Source organism: Culex quinquefasciatus, chromosome 1 (genome assembly GCF_015732765.1).
Source record: "Culex quinquefasciatus strain JHB chromosome 1, VPISU_Cqui_1.0_pri_paternal, whole genome shotgun sequence".
In the NCBI taxonomy this organism is placed as follows: Eukaryota; Metazoa; Arthropoda; class Insecta; order Diptera; family Culicidae; genus Culex; species Culex quinquefasciatus.
The window spans coordinates 81,077,374-81,095,422 of record NC_051861.1 but is presented as its reverse complement, the minus strand read 5'-3'; the positions used below and the strand labels follow the sequence as shown (position 1 = coordinate 81,095,422).

The 18,049-nt window shown below is 45.3% G+C and overlaps 7 protein-coding genes across 11 annotated transcripts in view; 4 read left to right on the top strand and 3 right to left on the bottom strand.

Annotated features, from left to right (window-relative positions):
* On the top strand, window positions 1-1,734 carry LOC6049188 (protein transport protein Sec31A). The gene is made up of 3 exons (XM_038265495.1): window positions 1-91; window positions 883-1,072; window positions 1,241-1,734. The coding sequence occupies exons 1-3, from the start codon at window positions 83-85 to the stop codon at window positions 1,732-1,734; spliced, it is 693 nt and encodes a 230-aa protein (XP_038121423.1). The 5' UTR covers window positions 1-82.
* A 980-nt stretch (window positions 1,735-2,714) lies between these two features.
* Window positions 2,715-3,315, top strand: LOC6049187 (protein FAM32A). Its single transcript, XM_001865956.2, has 2 exons — window positions 2,715-3,056; window positions 3,120-3,315. The coding sequence occupies exons 1-2, from the start codon at window positions 2,820-2,822 to the stop codon at window positions 3,240-3,242; spliced, it is 360 nt and encodes a 119-aa protein (XP_001865991.1). The 5' UTR covers window positions 2,715-2,819; the 3' UTR covers window positions 3,243-3,315.
* A 235-nt stretch (window positions 3,316-3,550) lies between these two features.
* On the bottom strand, window positions 3,551-4,470 carry LOC6049186 (cytochrome c oxidase subunit 7A, mitochondrial). The gene is made up of 3 exons (XM_001865955.2): window positions 4,309-4,470; window positions 4,055-4,171; window positions 3,551-3,994 (listed from the first exon to the last, which is right to left on the bottom strand). Exons 1-3 carry the CDS (start codon window positions 4,318-4,320, stop codon window positions 3,848-3,850), a joined length of 276 nt encoding a protein of 91 aa, XP_001865990.1. The 5' UTR covers window positions 4,321-4,470; the 3' UTR covers window positions 3,551-3,847.
* A 69-nt stretch (window positions 4,471-4,539) lies between these two features.
* On the bottom strand, window positions 4,540-7,077 carry LOC6049185. Of its 2 annotated transcripts, XM_038248081.1 has the most exons (3): window positions 7,016-7,077; window positions 5,540-6,951; window positions 4,540-4,993 (listed from the first exon to the last, which is right to left on the bottom strand). In XM_038248081.1, the coding sequence occupies exons 2-3, from the start codon at window positions 6,943-6,945 to the stop codon at window positions 4,633-4,635; spliced, it is 1,767 nt and encodes a 588-aa protein (XP_038104009.1). In that variant the 5' UTR covers window positions 6,946-6,951; window positions 7,016-7,077; the 3' UTR covers window positions 4,540-4,632. The 2 variants fall into 2 exon arrangements, with proteins under 2 accessions (XP_038104009.1, XP_001865989.2); XM_001865954.2 differs by lacking the exon at window positions 7,016-7,077 and having other exon boundaries at window positions 5,540-6,993.
* Window positions 7,078-9,188: 2,111 nt separating this feature from the next.
* Window positions 9,189-10,649, bottom strand: LOC119765073. The gene is made up of 2 exons (XM_038248189.1): window positions 9,670-10,649; window positions 9,189-9,612 (listed from the first exon to the last, which is right to left on the bottom strand). The coding sequence occupies exons 1-2, from the start codon at window positions 10,537-10,539 to the stop codon at window positions 9,286-9,288; spliced, it is 1,197 nt and encodes a 398-aa protein (XP_038104117.1). The 5' UTR covers window positions 10,540-10,649; the 3' UTR covers window positions 9,189-9,285.
* Window positions 10,650-14,329: 3,680 nt separating this feature from the next.
* Window positions 14,330-15,958, top strand: LOC6049183. Its single transcript, XM_001865952.2, has 2 exons — window positions 14,330-15,211; window positions 15,275-15,958. Exons 1-2 carry the CDS (start codon window positions 14,372-14,374, stop codon window positions 15,956-15,958), a joined length of 1,524 nt encoding a protein of 507 aa, XP_001865987.2. The 5' UTR covers window positions 14,330-14,371.
* Window positions 15,959-16,239: 281 nt separating this feature from the next.
* The window catches only part of LOC6049180 (chloride intracellular channel exc-4), a 90,093-nt gene continuing 88,283 nt past the window's right edge, over window positions 16,240-18,049 (top strand). For 2 of the 4 annotated variants that reach the window (XM_038250820.1, XM_038250806.1), the window contains exons 1-2: window positions 16,240-16,346; window positions 16,642-16,849. In XM_038250820.1, coding sequence (XP_038106748.1) covers window positions 16,778-16,849 — 72 coding nt within the window. In that variant the 5' untranslated portion in view covers window positions 16,240-16,346; window positions 16,642-16,777. Of the gene's footprint in view, window positions 16,460-16,641; window positions 16,850-18,049 lie in introns of all 4 variants that reach the window. The other 2 variants (XM_038250814.1, XM_038250808.1) reach the window with 2 other exon arrangements.

Here is an 18,049-nt window from a genome sequence, read left to right as displayed (position 1 = left end):
AAATTTTTGCAAACTTTTTGAAACCTTTCATCATTCCATTTTGACATTTCTGTTAAGTTTGCTGGTAGAGATAGATCGCGGAATGGAACAGGTAAGTGAATTCCGTTCGAAAGTGGATTATTTCGTCGGCAGAGGTGGCCAAGTTCAGTCGGTTCCCCGGATGACTGGTTTAGATTCCGGATTACAGATTTATTCAAAGAATCCATCCCCTGGAAGACGGATTTGTTGACAGTGTTTTGTAAGAGAAATCCGTCCACCGGTGGACGGAATTCCTGCCAAAGAAGGCAAGAGGAACTGGTCCACCGGTGGATGGATTTCTGGGCAATGTTTTGCAGGAGAAATCCGTCCACCGGAGGACGGAATTCCGGCCAAAGTTAGCAAGAGGAACTGGTCCACCGGTGAACGGATTTCTGGGCAATTTTTTGCAGGAGAAATTCGTCCACCGGTGGACGGAATTCCTGCCAAAGTTGGCAAGAGGAACTGGTCCACCGGTGGACGGATTTCTGGGCAATGTTTTGCAGGAGAAATTCGTCCACCGGTGGACGGAATTCCGGCCAAAGTTAGCAAGAGGAGCTGCAGATGTTAGGCGAAGAAGGACTTCCGGAATATGTGCTTACCCGGTCGACGAAGTACTGTCCAAGGCCAACAAGCTGTGCACGGGATTCGTCGGCAACGACTGCTCAGCGCCAAACAGGACAAAAATAAACACCGTAAGAAAACATCCACAAGCTCTTCGACACGGCGTCCTTTCGTATTATTTTTATCACCATTTGCGATGGATCCCTCGTTCCTACCAAGTACGCGTTCTGGACTCGACCACCCTCAAACTGGTAAAACTTATTCTTGATTAAGCTTATCTGTAATTAATCTTCGTTTTTTTAGGCCAACTCGGACATTCCCGGAATCCCGGAAAAAAACATCTGGACGCTATCGACTGACGGGAATCCTCGATCCGGATCATCTGCTAGACGCGATCACGGAAAAGACGGCCTCGACGCATTGTCTTACCGTGGAGCGCTGTGGCCAGAGGAGAACGTCGCGTGCAACAAGTTCAACTCGAAGATCATCCAGGGTGAGATCTGAAGCTGGTGGGAAGTCAGACGAGTGCGCACCGGTTCCACAAGGTCGTGTGGAGTCCGCTGGATTTTGGTACGGCCACGAACCCGAACGGGGTCATCGTCGGTGGTTGCGAAGCTGGCATCATCCAGGTTTACAGTGCTTTGAAGCTGTTGGCCGGGAGAACGCGCTGATGGCTCGGGAGCGTCGGAGTCGGAAATCTTCATCTGGGATCTGAACATCACGGCGGCGCCGATGAGCTTAGGAACGAAGGCGCAACCGTTTGAGGATGTTCAGGGTCTCACGTGGAACCGACGGGTCCAGCATATCCTGGCCTCCATCTCCAGCTCGTGTTGTGTCATCTCCGTTCAACTGTGGGATCTCCACTACGCGACTGCCCCCACCAAAACCTTCCACATCCACCAGCGGGGTGTCCTCGGTCTGACCTGGTGCCCGAAGGATTTCGAACTGGTCGCTTCCTGCGGCAAAGACAACAAAATCCACTGCTGGAACCAAAACTCCGAAGAGCAAAACGGGGAAATCCTCTCCGAGCTCGCGACCACCAACCAGTGGAACTTTGACGTGGCCTGGTGTCCGCGCAACCCGGCGCTCATCGCCGGTTCCAGCTTTGACGGCAACGTAACCGTTTATTCGATCAACGGGGAAGCGCACGCCTAGGTGCAGTCGGTGAACAAAATAGCCGATTCGTTCCCCGGAGTGGACAGCATCGAGCACAAGCCAGTTCACCCGTTCGAAGGACAGCCGCAGCTCACCTGCAACGATCTGAAGCGACCGGCGGGAGCGTGCTTTGGGGTGAGCCGCCATCATATACTTTTACAAAAAAAAACCTAAAATTTTCAACCCCTCACAGTTCGGCAGCAAGTTGGACACGTTCTACGGAACGAGCCGCACCGTCATCGTGAACCAGATCGTAACGGATCGCGAGCTGATCGAACGCTCGAACCATCTCGAGGAAGTACTGGCCGAGGGCACTCGCTCCGACGCCTGCGTGAGAAGGAACTTGAAGGATTGCTGGGAGACTTCTCGGCTTGACTGCACGATCTACTGCGATGCCGGGGACATTTGAAGCGACCTAAATTTTCTCGAAGCACCATTTAATGGAAAAAAGGTTATTGTTTTTATTGTTGTACTATTTTATACATTAATAAATAATTGTACCGTTTTGATTTCATTTTAGTTTATAATTAAAATTATTTCAATTCCAATCCTCAAGAAAACCAGAAAGCGCCCGAAAATAGGCAACATCCGTACAGATTTGATCCAGTGAAATATTTCCCCACGCTCGAACTCGGCAAATCATGAAAATCATGATTTTGCCAGTTCGACCCACTTTACCAAAAAAAGTGTTATTCGAGTTGAACTCGAAAAATCATGATAATTACCATTTTTTTGGTTTTATTTGGTAAGCGTGTATGTCAAGAAGGGCCGCGAAGATATTTTTTTAAAATTGATTAAATCCATTTTAAATCCTTAGCGGTTGTACAAAGGGTCATTGTACTCAGAAAAAATAAGCTTTATCATTGTTGACATTAATATCACAAATTTAAGTTTAATTTTAGGACCCCATTACGCATTTTTATGTCTTTTAATTCCAATGCCACCTCCATCAAAAAGTGACGTTCAACTCATCTAGACAAGTTTCGACTAGAGTTGTTTGTGTTGAAAAATTCTTTGTTGATAATCATTTTCCAAACACTTTTCCACATCCGATTGGGAACCTGTGCTCCTAGACTAAAAGGACCATGTCGGACGAGTACCAGCACGCGGCCCGCGGCAAGCTGAAGCTCAAGTGCGACTCCGAGATCAAGAAGAAGAAGAAGAAAAAGAGCAAGGATAAGGACAAGGAAAAGCTGCGGGAAAAGGTCGAGAAGAGCCTGGAACAGAGCGGGAGCGGAAGTGGCCAGCAGCAGCAGGTAAAGCCAACCGGGCGGGTTCTGACGAAGGCGGAGGAGTCGTTCAAAAAGATGCAGGAGAAAATGGTGGGTTGGCTTTGTGATTTGAGGAGGGAATTTTGTCAACTTTTTGGTTATTTTTATTTACAGCAAAAGAAACGCATCATGGAAAAGGCATCGATGACCCACAAGCAACGGGTGGAGCAGTTTAATCAGCATTTGGACGGCCTCACGGAACACTTTGATATTCCCAAGGTTTCGTGGACGAAATAAGCTGACGGGTGTAATTTATCTCTATTTTTAACCACTAATATATCATGAATATAAAAAATTTACGGAAATGAAACATTTTTTTTATCAAAGGAAAATTAAAGAGGCCAGCCCTAATGCGTTGTGTTTATCGCAGAGAAGACTCTGTGAACGGATCGCATTTCTCAGAATCAAAAGTGGACGATGGATGCGTGGACATACCGTACCAAACGCTCAAGTTTGAAGCTTCATAAATCATGAAAATTATACCAAAAGCCCCTTTTTCGAAGATTTGAAAAACTGTGATATTCTAAATAAAATTAACGCCGCAATTTTAGGTCACAAATTGTTCAAAACTCAAACATTTATTCCGGTGCTGCTTGCTGCACCGCTGGAAAATGCGGAATCATAAATACAATCGGTTCAGGGAGGAATCAACTGCAGGTTTAACTTTATAGACTTAACTCTTCGAAATACTTCCAATCAAAGCAGAAAAAAAGTACCTTTCTCTTACCGCCAATGCCGAGCGAGATAAATGCTCGTTTTTTGAGACAATTTTGTCGACTACTATTTTAGTTTGTTTCATCTTCTGCTGCTGCTGCTCGTAACTGTTTCAATACCCGCGATCCTTACTCGTCGTTCTTCTGGGGATAGCTGAGTTCGAACATCAGCTTGCCCATACCGGCGATTCCGACCACGCACAGGACGGCGGTCAGACCGAACAGAATGCTGTCGGAGGCGCCACCCTTCAGGAACACCGGCTTGCCGTCGGGTTTCTACGAAAAGAGACGATTTTAACATTTTTTGGCGATTTTGCTTCGCGGATCACGGCTCACCTGGAACTTGGCCTGGATGTGCTTGAGCTGCTTGTAGCCCTCGGCGACCTCGGCGGACGAAGCGGCCGACGTCCGGGAGAACTGGCGCGAGTTCTGCAGCATCAGGCGGGCGACGTTCTGCAAAGAATCAATCGATTGGAGCAATGAAAATTACGTAATTTAAGGTTAAGGGAGAGGCGAAAAGATTGCGTTTATTTTCGATCGCTTGTTTAATTTTAGACCATTTATTTTAAGCCACACCCAAAAACACTCACCCGGGCGGACATTTTGAAGCGGGTTTTCTCCTGGAGATCGGATCGAAAGTACGTCGGAAAAAGAGGATTCACTCCCGTTGAAAATATCACGAGCCTCTGAAAATGGAGAAGTGACACTTGCAGCAGTCCAAGAGCGCAAACTGTCAGGTCAAGCCGAGGGGTCACGCAATCGGCTGAGAAATGTCAACGCGATGATGGAAAATATGGAATTTAATAACTGCGGCACGCGCACAGGGTGACACACTCAGAAGAAGAAATACTTTATTCAGATTTCAGAATAAAAAATAAAACTTTTTAACAGAAAACTTCACCTTGACACCCTCGTCAAATCGTTCCCGCCCTGCCGTACCGCTCCTCTTCCGGCCGCCCATTGAACGCCAGCTCGTACAGCTGGCGCGCCATCTGGACAAACCGGTCGCGAACTTTCGCCCCTTCGGCGAACCGCGGCTCCAACAACCCCATCCAGGTGGGGAATCGCTCCATCAGTACGGCCAAATCGTCCCGGTCGCACTGCTTCAGCTCGCCCTCGGTAAGCTCGGCCAGTGCACGAGCGATGCCATCCTCCCACGCCTGCGTAAGCTCGTCCACGGGGCGGAAACTGCCCGGACATTGACAGTCAATTTGGTACGCCCAGCGGAGGTAGTGGTGCCGTTCCGACTGCGTGGCGGCGTCGGTGAGGTTGGTGCTGGTAGGAGTAAAATGTTAGCACTGTATAGACGTATCCACTTAGAAATGGCCGCTAGGTGGCCATAGTGTTAGAAATGACAGCTTCCGTGTATTTGAATATGGGAGCTCAGGAAAACTCAATCAACTCAATTATTAAGCAATAAAATGATTATTTATGACAAAAGTATTGATTGATTGGGTGTACAAAATGTGTCTAGAATGTTATTAAAAAAAACTGTTCAGAAAATTGCAATCGAGGTAAGTACACTTTTCGATTCAGCAAGAATTTTGTGCACTAAAAATATATAGGTTTCATATGTTAAGTATTTTATTTTAAAAGAAAATTAACAAAAAGTATGAAGATCGAGACATTTAGTATGGGAGCTGTCAAATCTCTCACCATCAAAAAGCAGCGTTGAGCTTTTGTTGGATTTGTAGACCCACTGAAAAAAGAATGTGGAAAAACATTTTTTACACTTTGATGAGATTCTACTCACTTTAGAGTGAAACATCTTTTGACATACTTTTTTCAGTGGGCTACAAGACTCTTTCTCGAAATTCTTACGTGTAATCCTCGAAAATCTGCTCGCCGGGCGCAATCTGCCGCGTCGCTACGATGGCAACTCTGCCCCCGGGCAGTCCCACCCGCATCACATTGGCGCAGCAGCCATGGTTGATCATACCGGCCAGCGGGTACGCCCCGAGACTGCGGTCCCGGTTCGAGATCCGCATGCTAGTTCCAACTGTGAGCGCATGGTGGTATACCAGCTCCCGGATCAGGTCCTGCCTGGGCCGGTTGTTGGCAAGGGACGCCATGGCGGGTGATTTGAACAGCATGAATTCGGACGCGAAAATGGCCACGATCGCGAAGCTGTTGTTGGTTTCCGAGTCTCGAATTCCTTTGTTCGAGGCCAGTCCGTAGACCGCGGCGTAACGTTGCGCAGGGGTGATTGTTGTCCAGTTGAGCATGAACGGATGAACACCTTTGTCGATGCGGTTGATGTGTTCGCGAAGGGCGTCCAGGTCGTCGTTGAACCCAGTGACTGCGGTGAAAACGATTCTCGCCACGAGGATGGCCATGCGGCCAATCTTATCCAGGGTGTAGAGGCCTCGCAGGATGGGACACTCGAAGCGATGGTATCTCTGTTGGGCGAGTTTGGCACATTCCGGCGAACAGAACATGACTTCAACACAGTCAGGACACGGAACTAGTTTCAGCGTACAAAATTTGAGACAGTGGTGGCATTGGCGGTACTGTTGGCCAAGATCGGCCACCACAACGTACGGATCGTCGATCAGTAAAGTGTCCCCAAAGTCAAAGTACTGCCTAGCCACGAGGTGCCTTCCGTAGACATCGCTAACCTCAAGTTCAATCCCCGCTACAACGTTCGGAATGATCGGGTTCGCCGCATGACTCAGCGTGGCCTCAACCTCTCTTCCCCCATCAGCTTGCTGCTGTCCCTCGCCGTGCCCCAGACAAAAGTTCTTCAACATCAAAATCTTGTTCAAGTTCCCGCCCTCACCGTCCTGCAAGGCGTTCTCAATGTTTCTCAGACACAATCCGAACTGCTCCAAGTTGTAGCAGAGCACCGAGCGCAGCTCGTACCCCCTGAACATGGCCCTACCGCCGATCTCGGCGTACGCCAGCGACCGGTTGAAAACTTCCGCCACGTTCACCAGCTCTGACCCCCCGCTGGCCTCGTCCAACATGCGGCTGCCCTGCTCGCAGATGTGGTCCGCCCGTGAGCTGTCCTTGGCGCCGCTTCCACCCGAGCGGCAAAAGTGCTCCACCATGGCGGCGTACATCTGCAGGATCACCACGCTGAGGTCGGCGGCCGTTGCCGGCGTCGGCTCCAGCTGGACGTGGGCGGCCACGTGGTGCGCCGTAAACTCCGGGTAGATTTTGTGCAGCACGGAGGCCCACTTTTTGTTGAAGGATTGCAGGTGGTCCGGCGGCGGCGAGGACTGCATTTTCGGCTGATGGCGGTTCAAAATTTGTTGATTTAAAAACATGTTATTGTTTTTTAAAATACCTACTTACAAATATTTATTATTTTCTAACTATTCAAAAAGGCGCGAGAACACGTCTGACGAATGGTACCGCTGTGAACAAATCGTTGACTGACGATGTACGAATTCAAGTATAACAATGTAAATGACCCAGTAAGGATTTGCTCATCAAAAGAAAAGGAGTCAAGAAACAGCTGGGAAAAGGGGGTTTAATTTAAATCATGACTGGACCCGCATAATCAAAAACCATCGGGGGAATAGTCCAAACTATATTACTACTAAAAGAGATGTAGTTACCACATACTTAACCATTATCATATAGTTACGGCACTATACAAAACCATAACGAAACTGATCGTCAAATGATGACGTTTTTATTGAAGTAAATCTAATGATTCTAACTATTTTTGAACTATTTGGGGTACAATAACCTTACACTAAACAGTTCAGATTGTTTAGACAACGTGACTCAACGAAAAAATGTACAAGTCCAAATAGTTCAAACAATTTATCAACTTTATTGAGAACAATATAGCAAAATTCCACAGATTTTAGATTTTTATAGTCAGAACCTGTAAGAACTAAAAACCTACTATAAATGCTATAGTGGAACACAATTGATGGCGGCCACATTTTTTTCGATAAGTTTGTATAATCCAAATAATTTGTCAACTTACATGAAGTAAAATTACTATACACCATACTATTTTGAATTAAAAATTTCTATAAGTCCAAATAGTTCAAACAATATTTCAACAGTATGGAGTACAATTACAGTTTGTTATATAATCCAACTATATGTTAAACGATTGGTACAAAATTTCAACTTTTATCAAGTAAATTAATCACAGTCGATTCCTCTGGATGATAGAGAACCTTCAACACCCCACTTCTCCTCAGATTATCAGAAAACTCCCCAAAAGAAGAAAAATGTTACGAGGGCTCATGAAATTGACTTTCACTATTCCAGAAAAAGTAGGCATGCTGTTCTTACCATACACCAAAAATATGTGTACTACATGGTGGACTATTACTGTTCACTATAAAATGAGTCAATTGTTTGGACTACTTGGACTTATCGAAAATACTTGCCCCGAGCTTGCTCCTTCTAACACAACATGTCACCAAAACCACTGAAAAACCATCAACAGATATAGATCAATCGGATAAGGCGGCAGCAGTTCGGCAGCAACGTAAATAACATCACATATAATGGCGGTAAACATTCACCAACTATCGATAGAACTTAAAAATCAAATTTGATTATATCCGAAGTAGTTATCACAACAATTGTAGGGTTCATTTTTGCGGTCTTTTTCAAAGTGTCGGCAAAGTAGTGTCGGTTAAGTAGTTTTTCAGAAACTATATAGGGAATAGTCAATTTTTTGGGCAATGACTATTTGACGTAAAATCCAAGTTTATAAAAATATTTACATATGTATGAAAACCTCATATAGTTTTCTGCCTAACAACTAATTTCTCATATAGTAAAATCGACCAAAACTATTTTGGGAATGGAATTAATGGTTTGATATATCGTACATATATAGTTGGGTTACAATTTAATGAATAGTAGAGACCATTTGATAAATAGTTGAGTAACTATTTGTCATAAAGTAGTTATATAGTTCATGACTATGCGGGGAGTCAGTAAATGTATAAAAAAAAACCAAAATGGTTCAATTCAAATTTCAATCTTAGTTTATTGCGTGTTACATTTTTGCGAATAAATGAGCCACTTTTCCTGTGCCATGTTTTGATAATGGGAATGGGCAAAACTTTGCATTAAACGATGCAAATGAAATGTGGGTTTAAAAGACGCACACCAACATGAGAAATACGGGATAAGAAATATTGCGTTGTCAGTTAAACGGTTAAAAATATCATAAGAAACTGTTTTCACGAATTCAAGAAAAAGAAAAGGTCAAAAAGGTAAGATTAAAATGTGACTTCAAATAGTTAGCATCGGGTCGCCTTCGTCGTAGACTGGCGCCTTCGGGACCGAAAACCAAACCCGCAAGTTGCGCGTCTCCTGCAAGATCCCAAGCACGTGCAGCGAGCACGTTGTCTCGAGCAGCCGCAGCTCCTCGAGGGAAGTTGCGTACCGGATGATGTACATGCAGCCGTTGTCCGTCACTCCAACCTTTTTCAGCTCCAGCTTGCGGAGCTCGGTGGCCCGTCGGCAGAGCACATGTACAACCTGGTTGTCGACGTGGGCCATGCGGGACAGGCGCACCTGCTCAAGCCGTGGGCAGCCGTTGAAGAGGAACAGCAGGACCTGTTGATCGACGTTGCAATTGTTCAGGGCGAGTGTTCGCAGGTTGGGGAACGTCGTTGAGGCGATGACCCGATTCCCAAAGCGACAGTCTTCGAGCTGGATGTGCTCGAGGAGCGTACATTGCTGCAGATACTGATGAAGCGTTCGAGATGAACGGACCGCAAGTGCAGCTTCTTGAGCCGCGGGTGAAACAAACCATCGCGGATCGGACTGCTGCCCAAGTTGTACCCGTGTACCTCCAGAAACTCGAGCTGCTGGAAACAGTTGAGACAGTGCAAGTTCATAATACACGTTGGATGGAGCACCAACACTCGGAGCTTTGGCGCGAGCTCGGCAATCCGTCCCAAAACCTGTAAAAAGGAAATTGTCATCCAGTTTCTCTTTCATCGCTAATTCCTTCAACCAACCCACGAAAGATCCACGAACAATACCAACTCCTCGATACCGGGCTGAGCCTGGATCAGCCGCGTCCAGTCCTCTTCGTCGAACGGCTCGGACGCGTCCAACGAGACCCGCTTCAAGTGCAGTCCCTTAAGCTCGCACATGTCCGCCACCAAATTCTCCGCAGGGCGTTCCGCAACGAGGTAGCCCATTGGATCGTCCTCGTCCCGCTTCACCTTCACCTGAAACTTTTCCAGCGTAGTTTCAAATCGTCGCATAACTTTTTGAAGAACCTCTAACCCGGCCGGCACCCGCATCGCAAAGTCCTTCACCCGAGGGCACATCACCGTCAGCACCTCGACAACGTCGTCAACGTTAAACACTTCACAGTACACTCGTTTTAACCAAAGCTGCTCCATGTGCTCCAGCCGGAAGTCCTGCGCCACGGGCCAGCTCCCCTCGAACAACACAACGTCCAGTTCCAAACACTTCAAATTCGGCGTCGCCCGCAGCATCGCCACGAACACCTCGAACCGAACGGTGCACCACGCCATCGAAAGCACCGTCAACTTCCGGCCGAAATCCGGCCACCACCAGTCGACGCCCTCGATGCCCCAGTTGACGAACGCAAACGACGAAACAGGAACCAGCGGTGGGGGCTGGAAGTTCTGGCCCATCCAGTGGCTGTCCTTGGCATCGTCTCGTATCAGCCGGAGCGCGAGTCGGTCCGCCAAGGCCCGGTAGGCGCTCACGACAAACCGCCAGTGCAGACAAACGAGCCGCACTTGGCACAGCGCGTTCCCGGACAGGTAACGAAAAATGTGCGCCAGCAGTTCCGACGGAAGGTCCGGCTGGCAGAAATTGGCACGAATCTGCGGGTAAGCGAAGCGTTCCATGGTTCGGCAGAGATTTCGACGGGGTTTTTTTTTTCGCGGAACACGCGTGTGAAGGAAAAAAACGGTCCGATTCGCGTCGACTTGCGAGTGATTTTGGCGATTTTGCGCGGGCTTTTCTGAAGTTTGAAACGTACACTCAGCGAAAAAACTGAACTGATTTCATGAGTGCAACTTTTTGCACGCTGAAGACAACTTAAACAATTTTAATGTACATATTACGCAAACAAAAGGTCTATTCCCATACTGCAGAATTCTGCAACACGAAATCGGCAACAGAGCGTTTCCGTACTTTTCTGCAATAAAAGTTACTTTTTGCAATTCCGTCGTGAAACAACTTACTTTTCCTGTCATTCTTGAACGATGAAATAGCCTACTTTTCTGTACCAAAAATAACAGAATCGAATAGCAACACTTTTCAAAATAAATGCTGAAAAGTTCTACTTTTAAGTACTCAAATGGGTGCTGAAAAGTTGAACTTTTCAACACTTGTTTCGAAAAGTAACACTTTTCAACATTTTTTTTGACTTAAACGATTTATTCACAAAATACATGAAAATTTTACATAAAATTTCACTCAGTGTATGTTTTGGAATTGCAAAAAAAATTGTATGGAACTCGTTGCAAAACTTGATTTTTTCAGCACTCTTCGTATTTATCCAACTCGGTGAATCTCGTTGGATAAATGTACGACTCGTGCTGAAAAAATCCTCTTTTTGCAACTTGTTGCATAAACTACTATTTCTCACTTCTCTTTCGTGTTGAAAAGTAACTGCAAGTTTCTGTGATGGATGTTGAGTACACGATTAGGTACATTAAATTTGCAAGTTGGGTGAAAGCAAGCATTTAATTATTATAGTTGTAAAAAAATTGATGTTTTATTATTACTAAATAGAAGTAGTCTTTTTGAAGGGACGTTTGTATATTTTGAATTGATGGATTTAGAGGCAGTTTTTTTTAATTTCTGGTTTTTGCGAAAGATTTTTGTATGTTAATGATTTCAGTCTTAGGGCCGGATATGCTCTTCAAAAGAAAGGAGGTCAAGAAACAGCTTTACGAACGGCAGAACAAAAGAGAGGGAACGTTTTCTTGGGACTTTTCTTCACCCTCTCTGGTTTGCTTTCGCTACCGCTGCTGCCCATTTGAAATTTTTCTTGATCGGTTAGTGTGTTAATGTTAAGATATAGCGAACCTAGTAGCGAACTTATTATTTTTTTAAGTGTTAATATTGTACACTCAAAATCAGAATAACCCTTAAAAGGGTACTTTCTATCCTTTTTTCAAGTTTACCCGTCGTCACCCTTTTGAAAGGGTACGAGGGCGAAACCCTTCAAAAGGGTACTGGCCCAGTACCCTTTAAAAGGATACTGGTCATGGAGCGGCGCGCTCACTAGCGACATCTATGAGTCAATTTTGTTTTGTTGAAACAGTGCTGCCATCTATTTTAATTTTTCATAATTTCTTTAAACATTAGAATTTATCAGGAAAAAGTTTTTTTATTGTTTTAAATTAATATTTACAGTTCAAAATAAAAAGTAATACTTAGTAAATCACATGCTTTGAGTATTGCGCTGTTCACTCGTGCACTCGCGATCACGACGTAATCGGCTCGCCGCGGGATGAACGTCGACTAGGACTTCATCCAATTCGAAGAGAATTTCGAACAGGTCCGTCCAACCGGCGCACCTTCGCGCTGACATTTTCCGCCGGCTGGGACATGTGGTCAATCATAATGGTTAGATGACGCACCTTGTGTGCTATCCGGCCGGATGTTGCACATTCAGCCATCCGGGAAACCGGCATATTTCTGCAATAAGAACGCCTGTAACCAAAATGACAAAAACAAAACCGACCAAAACAAACTTGATTGCAAGCGATTTTCGATACCCCCTGTGTGCGGATGTCACAGTCTTCTACGACGGAATGGTGGTAGATGGACAAAATTGGCCAAAATCTGGAACAACACCGGTAAACTAAAAAAAAACTTTAAAAAACACGCACCACGCACGAGCACGATCCAAAACGTCAAACAGATTTAAGTACCGAATTTAGAAACTAGGGCGGCGCTAGTGGTACCTGTTGTAAAGAAAGTTACCCTTTTGAAAGGGTAACGCCAATGAGGTGAATCAAACGGATAGTTTTAACCCTTTTAAAAGGATAAAATGTACCCTTTTGCAAAGGGTAAACCTCGACTACCGTTTAAAAGGATACTTTTAACCCTTTCAACCGGTAACTTTATTTTTGAGTGTACGATCAGTTCCTAGCTGGACTCGGTCGTTGGAAACGACCGTCGGCTCAACGACCGACGAAAGAGGCGGCGGGCCAGATGCGGGCATAAAAATGTCAAAATATTTCCTCCCCTCACTTCGTCTCACCCTCCATCTGCAGCTTTGTTGACAAACAAACGGAGCACGCGGTCGCATGATGGCGGCATCGAGCAAGAATCATGTGATTAAAAATGAAAGTTTTTTCAAGAAAAATTATATTTTCCCAATCGAATAAAAAAATTGCGAGCATGTTCAAACAGTTATTCCTGATGGCGGAGAAGTGATAAAAAGACCTCGAAAAATGGAGTGATTTCCACTTTCGCCGCACTGTTCCTCTCCGCCTTTTTTAGTCAAACTAGATTTTGGTAATAAGGCTTTCTAGGCCTAGTGAAAAAAAAAATAATTTAACTCAAAAATGACGAACTCCTCGTCACAGTGTCCTGATGCAAACAATGATCGAGCTGTAGCTGTCACAGCCCTGCGAAGTATGTTGTCTGACGTATCGGGCAGCCAGTAAAAAAAAAACAGCTAGAAGTTGCCTGACAAAAAACTTTTGCTAGAAAGAGATAGGAAACCTGATGCAAACAAACGTCCAGCTGTCATGTAAACATACTTTGAATGTGTTGGTAAATTTGTGACTAGAAAGCCTTATACTCGATCAGTGTGTAAGCCAAGTCTGAATTGATTCCTTCTTTTGTTTGTCTGATGAAAATATTTGTCGCTGGTTGAACACATATTTTTTGTTTATTTAATGATTTAATTTGACACCAACTATTGCCAAACGAGCGGGGTCACTTTTTGTTTTACGCCCTCTCAACACAGAGCTTACACTTACTACCAAACGTTTTGTTTGATAGTATGTGTGAGTCCCGTGTAAAAAGTGACAGTTCGTCACTTTTTAGTTTGACTTTGTCAAACCAACGAGGTACAAAGGGAGTGTTCTTTTATTACGTAATGCAAAAACATCGGACTTTTAGACCCCCTCCCCCCTCGTAACAAAATTTCCATACAAATTTTAAAACACATATTTTTTTTTGTATGGATGGCTAGTACCACATTGAGTGCCGCACTCAGAGCTGTCAAAGTGTTTCTTTGAAGTAACTCGCGCTAGTTCCGCACGAGTTTCGCCGCCATCTTGGAACTGAAACTCTTGTGCCGCACTCGATATTTTTTCAGTTTCATGCGAGTTCCACGCGCACTGACAAATGAAGTTCGATTGAACCAAAACTGGCACCTACGAGTGCGGCACTCAGTGCCGCACCGGCTCTTCAAACGAACGTACCATAAAAAAGTGACCAACCAACGGGGATTGAGTGTACAAAATCAGTGTAAGTTTTTTTACACAGATTTGTGTAAAACAGCATTTTGCGTGTATTCAGTGTTTCTTCAAGAGTTGAATTTTATTTTCGTATTTCTTCCAAGCGTGTACTCAATTTCAACACTGAAACCTTTTTTAGTGTGCGTCAATTTTTCGAAAATCAAAACAAAACTGCAAATTGGCGCAATCTGCGAGGCGTACGCGATTGGTTTCGTCGGAAGTGCAAACACAAAATCACGTTCCTGACGGTATGGATCTTCGTTCCGGCCGCTACACCGGTCATTGGATGACCAACCTCGGCGAGCCGGCCTTCCCGACGGAGCTGTGGGAGCTCATCTTCGGCTTTCTGCCGGGGAATGCAATCTGCCGGCTTCGGCTGGTGTGCCGGCGCTGGCGGGACATTGTCGGATCCTGTCCGGCGCTGCTGAACCGGCTGCGGATGACGCTGGAGCGAATCGAGGAGTCGGAGAGCTTTCTGATGGATGAGAACTTTGTGGTGCCGCCGCTGCCTCCGGTATCGCAAGTTCTGCTGGACAACTGGGACATTTTGTCCGTTGATTGGTGGGTGGAGCTGGGTTTGAAGCTGCGGGAGATTACGCTGTTTCGATGCACGGTGTTCATGGAGACCTTGCTGGAAATGGTGCAACGATCGCCAAACTTGAAAAGTTTGCGGCTGAGGACGGTGTGGCTCAAGGCAAACGGTCCGTTTGCGGCCAGCTTCCGGCAGGAAGGGATGCGCCAGCTTACCATGGACAGCATCCATTATGATGGCTTAACGGATTTGACCGCGATTCACACGTTTGTCACGATCTTTCCCCGGTTGTGTGACTTCCGGCTGCGCGTTCCGACGTGCTTGATGGCGCTGGTTTGGCTGATCCGTCGCCTTCAGGACACGTTGGAGAGTCTTGAGGCGATTCCGGAACGTGTCGAGGACAGTCTGTTGCCCGAAGTCGGTAGATTGCAAGATGTGCTTCGGCTGAAGCGATTGTCGTTTGATGCTCGGGACCCGTTTGGCAAGGAAGATTGGGAAGGGTTATACCGTGCGCAGCCACTGCTCGAAGAACTGGTCATCGATGTGGACAGGAGTTCGGTAAGATTGTATTCTGGTAAATGCATGTTGGGCTTTCTCTCAATTTCATTTTGAAAATTCCAGATTATGTCCGATATTGCAAGAACTACGCCAACGATCAAAGCCCTTTCACTCTACCTGGTCGGGTCGATCTCGATGAGCTTTCTGAGCGAATTTCCGAAGTTGCGGTATCTCGAAATCAACGGATACACCTCCGACCGGTACGATCCACTCCCGCTAGGAGAACAGCAGACTGAACCGATTCGCTGTCCCGCTCTTCGCACGTTCCGCCTATTCCAGATGACCTTGGTGGGCTTTTTCAACTTCTTTGCCCTCTGTCCCCAAGTCGAGTCCATCTTGCTCGACGACGTTAAGCTGGTACACGCACCTTCCACGATGACCTTCGCCAACCTGCGTCACCTGGACGTTTCCGCGTGCTTCTCGGTGAAGCCGACTCTGCTGCACATCTTCGCGCACAGTCCACTGCTGGAGCACGTGCGCCTAACCCACATGGCGGATATCGACGACGAGGTCATGCGGGTGCTCTGCCAACGGGCAACCCGACTCCGCAAGCTAGAGCTTGACCAGTGTGTCGCGCTTTCCGACATTTCCGGTGAGTACATCATTGAACACTGTGCCGCAATGGAGGAACTGCGCCTCTACCTGAACCGTTTGTCGCCGGCGATGATGCAGCGGCTGCAGCGAACCCGGAACATCCGGGTATGGTTCAGTTATAACGTACCTCCGCTTGAAATCATGGAATTTTGATTCGTTTTTTGTCGTTTAATGATTTTAATAATTTGTTAACCGTTTTTTACCGATCTGTGCAGTTATCACATTTGTAAGTTGAATTTCATCTTCAGGTTTCCGGAATAAAGTAAGTTCCACATTTGTTTTCATAAATTGGTTGCCTGTTTGTCTGTGCATTTTAAGGCCTCTTCCTCACAAAGCACTCTCCGACAGGGTCTTTTCAAATCCAACCGCTGCAAACACTCTCTTTGCAGCGGCCTCCCCCTCAACTCCAGCGGGTTCAATGTTGCCAGTTTTGGCCAATTTCCAGTCAGTCTTTGCCCAACTGTCGTCGTGTTTGGTTGTGTTTTATTTCGCGATTCTCGTCCACCCGCATCGACGTTCGCGTTCCGAAGCCGCCCTTCAAGTAAGAAGAAGAAGACGGTTGCGATTTTTTTGCTGTTTTTTTTCTTCGATGGTCTTTCCCTAAAATTTTCCGGTGAATTTCGGTGTGAGCCTGTGCAGTGTGATTTGTGGAAAGTGTGTTTATTTTCCAGTGTGAAGCAACAAATTTGCAAGTGCACTGACGGAGTACTGGAAAGAAAAAGAGTGCAATAAAAAAAGCAGCAAAAAGAAGATTGTGTAAATCGCGAGAAGAAACTTCGCGATTGAATAAAAAGAAGAAATTATTAAGAGTGATTATTTTTTTCATAATTTTTTAGTTGATTGTTGGCAGAAATCAGTTTCTTACAAGAAACTTGGGCTTAAATTTTCCAACAAGAGGAAAAACACGAGCAACACCCTTCCGTTGTGTGATTCAGCCCGCAAGGAAAAGTGCCGCAAAACAAAGCCGGAACCATGTCGGACGAGAACCAGGAAAATGGAACCCGCAACGGCCAGGAGGTGCCAGAAATTGAATTAATCATCAAGGTAAGTGCGCGGTGTGTAGTCCAGACTTGGGAAGGAGTAGAAGTGAAATTTTGCAAATTGTTGAATGTTATGAACTGAAACTTTATTTTTTATTTGGTTTAGGCCGTTCCAAATATTTTTTTGAAGTGTATGTCCCTCGACTCTGACCAAACCATTTTGTGGTACTGAAGGGGAACAGCATCTAATTCCAGCGTGCCTCTAATGTTGGCAGGTCAGAACTTTGACATTAAAAGCGTTTTCAACTGAAATCGAGTGATAAATAGCTCAATAAGAAGTGAGCAAGCAAGTTTCTATCAAAAGTTTTGCAAAATTAGTTGTTAAAATAGTGAAAATCAGCAAATTGGATGGAGTTAGGAGCAACCTGCCGAACATACGAGAATTTCCCCTACTTCGGAATTTTACAAGCCCAAACATGCTAAACATGATTATATATAAATGCATTTTTAAAAAGGGTTTACAAAAAAATTAAACAATTCTAATTTGATTTTCCTAGATATTTTAGGCCGATTTTGAAAGGAGGGGAAGGGGGTTATGATAGAGATCCTAAATAGGGAGACTGGTCGAAGTGAATTTGACGTACCCAAACAGGCACGAGTTTGACGTATCCAAACGAGCATTTGCCTTTACGCCCAGCAAAACTTATCATTGCTGCCAAGCTCCAAACATATGTTGCCTAGGGCGCCCAGAATATGGGACTTTTTCTCAAAACCTCACTCCACAAGCTGAATATTGTTCCTTGACCTATTTTAGAACTCTGGGCCAAATATGAGCAAAATCGGTCATCATTTACCCATTGATACTCGGAGGTGATGTTTGTATGGGAAAAATCGAAAAAATGTATGGAAAACCCAAGTTTCTTACGGTTTGGTCTGCATGGTGCGCTACTTCCATCCAAATATTCTCAAAATTGAGATTCATATTGAAAATTTAATGCTCTACAACTTTGTAGAACATACCAAAGCTGTAAAACTCGATCCTGAAAAGTTATTAGCGATTTAAAAAAGTCATTTTTGTATGAAGAACATTTTTTTCGCCAACTACGGGCTCGGGTATCAATGGGTTAATCTCAACCAATTTCACTCAAAATTTACACAGATGCTTAAAATAACCCGATAAACCGTTTTCCGCTTGTGGACCATGGGGTCATTTTTTCTGGGCACCCTAATGTTGCCAGATCGATTTAGCAAGCTTAGACCAGTC

Excerpts from the sequence above, each read along its gene's own strand:
- LOC6049185 (XM_001865954.2), bottom strand. The coding sequence starts at position 6,987 with ATGTTTTTAAATCAACAAATTTTGAACCGCCATCAGCCGAAAATGCAG. Across the intron at positions 4,994-5,539 it reads CAGATTTTCGAGGATTACAC|CACCAACCTCACCGACGCCG; the intron begins GTAAGAATTTCG and ends TACTCCTACCAG.
- LOC6049183 (XM_001865952.2), top strand. The coding sequence starts at position 14,372 with ATGGATCTTCGTTCCGGCCGCTACACCGGTCATTGGATGACCAACCTC. Across the intron at positions 15,212-15,274 it reads TCGATGTGGACAGGAGTTCG|ATTATGTCCGATATTGCAAG; the intron begins GTAAGATTGTAT and ends TGAAAATTCCAG.
- LOC119765073 (XM_038248189.1), bottom strand. The coding sequence starts at position 10,539 with ATGGAACGCTTCGCTTACCCGCAGATTCGTGCCAATTTCTGCCAGCCG. Across the intron at positions 9,613-9,669 it reads TGTTCGTGGATCTTTCGTGG|GTTTTGGGACGGATTGCCGA; the intron begins GTTGGTTGAAGG and ends TCCTTTTTACAG.
- LOC6049188 (XM_038265495.1), top strand. Across the intron at positions 1,073-1,240 it reads CAACTCGAAGATCATCCAGG|AACGCGCTGATGGCTCGGGA; the intron begins GTGAGATCTGAA and ends GTTGGCCGGGAG.
- LOC6049186 (XM_001865955.2), bottom strand. Across the intron at positions 3,995-4,054 it reads ACATCCAGGCCAAGTTCCAG|AAACCCGACGGCAAGCCGGT; the intron begins GTGAGCCGTGAT and ends CTCTTTTCGTAG.
- LOC6049187 (XM_001865956.2), top strand. The coding sequence starts at position 2,820 with ATGTCGGACGAGTACCAGCACGCGGCCCGCGGCAAGCTGAAGCTCAAG. Across the intron at positions 3,057-3,119 it reads AAAAGATGCAGGAGAAAATG|CAAAAGAAACGCATCATGGA; the intron begins GTGGGTTGGCTT and ends TTTTATTTACAG.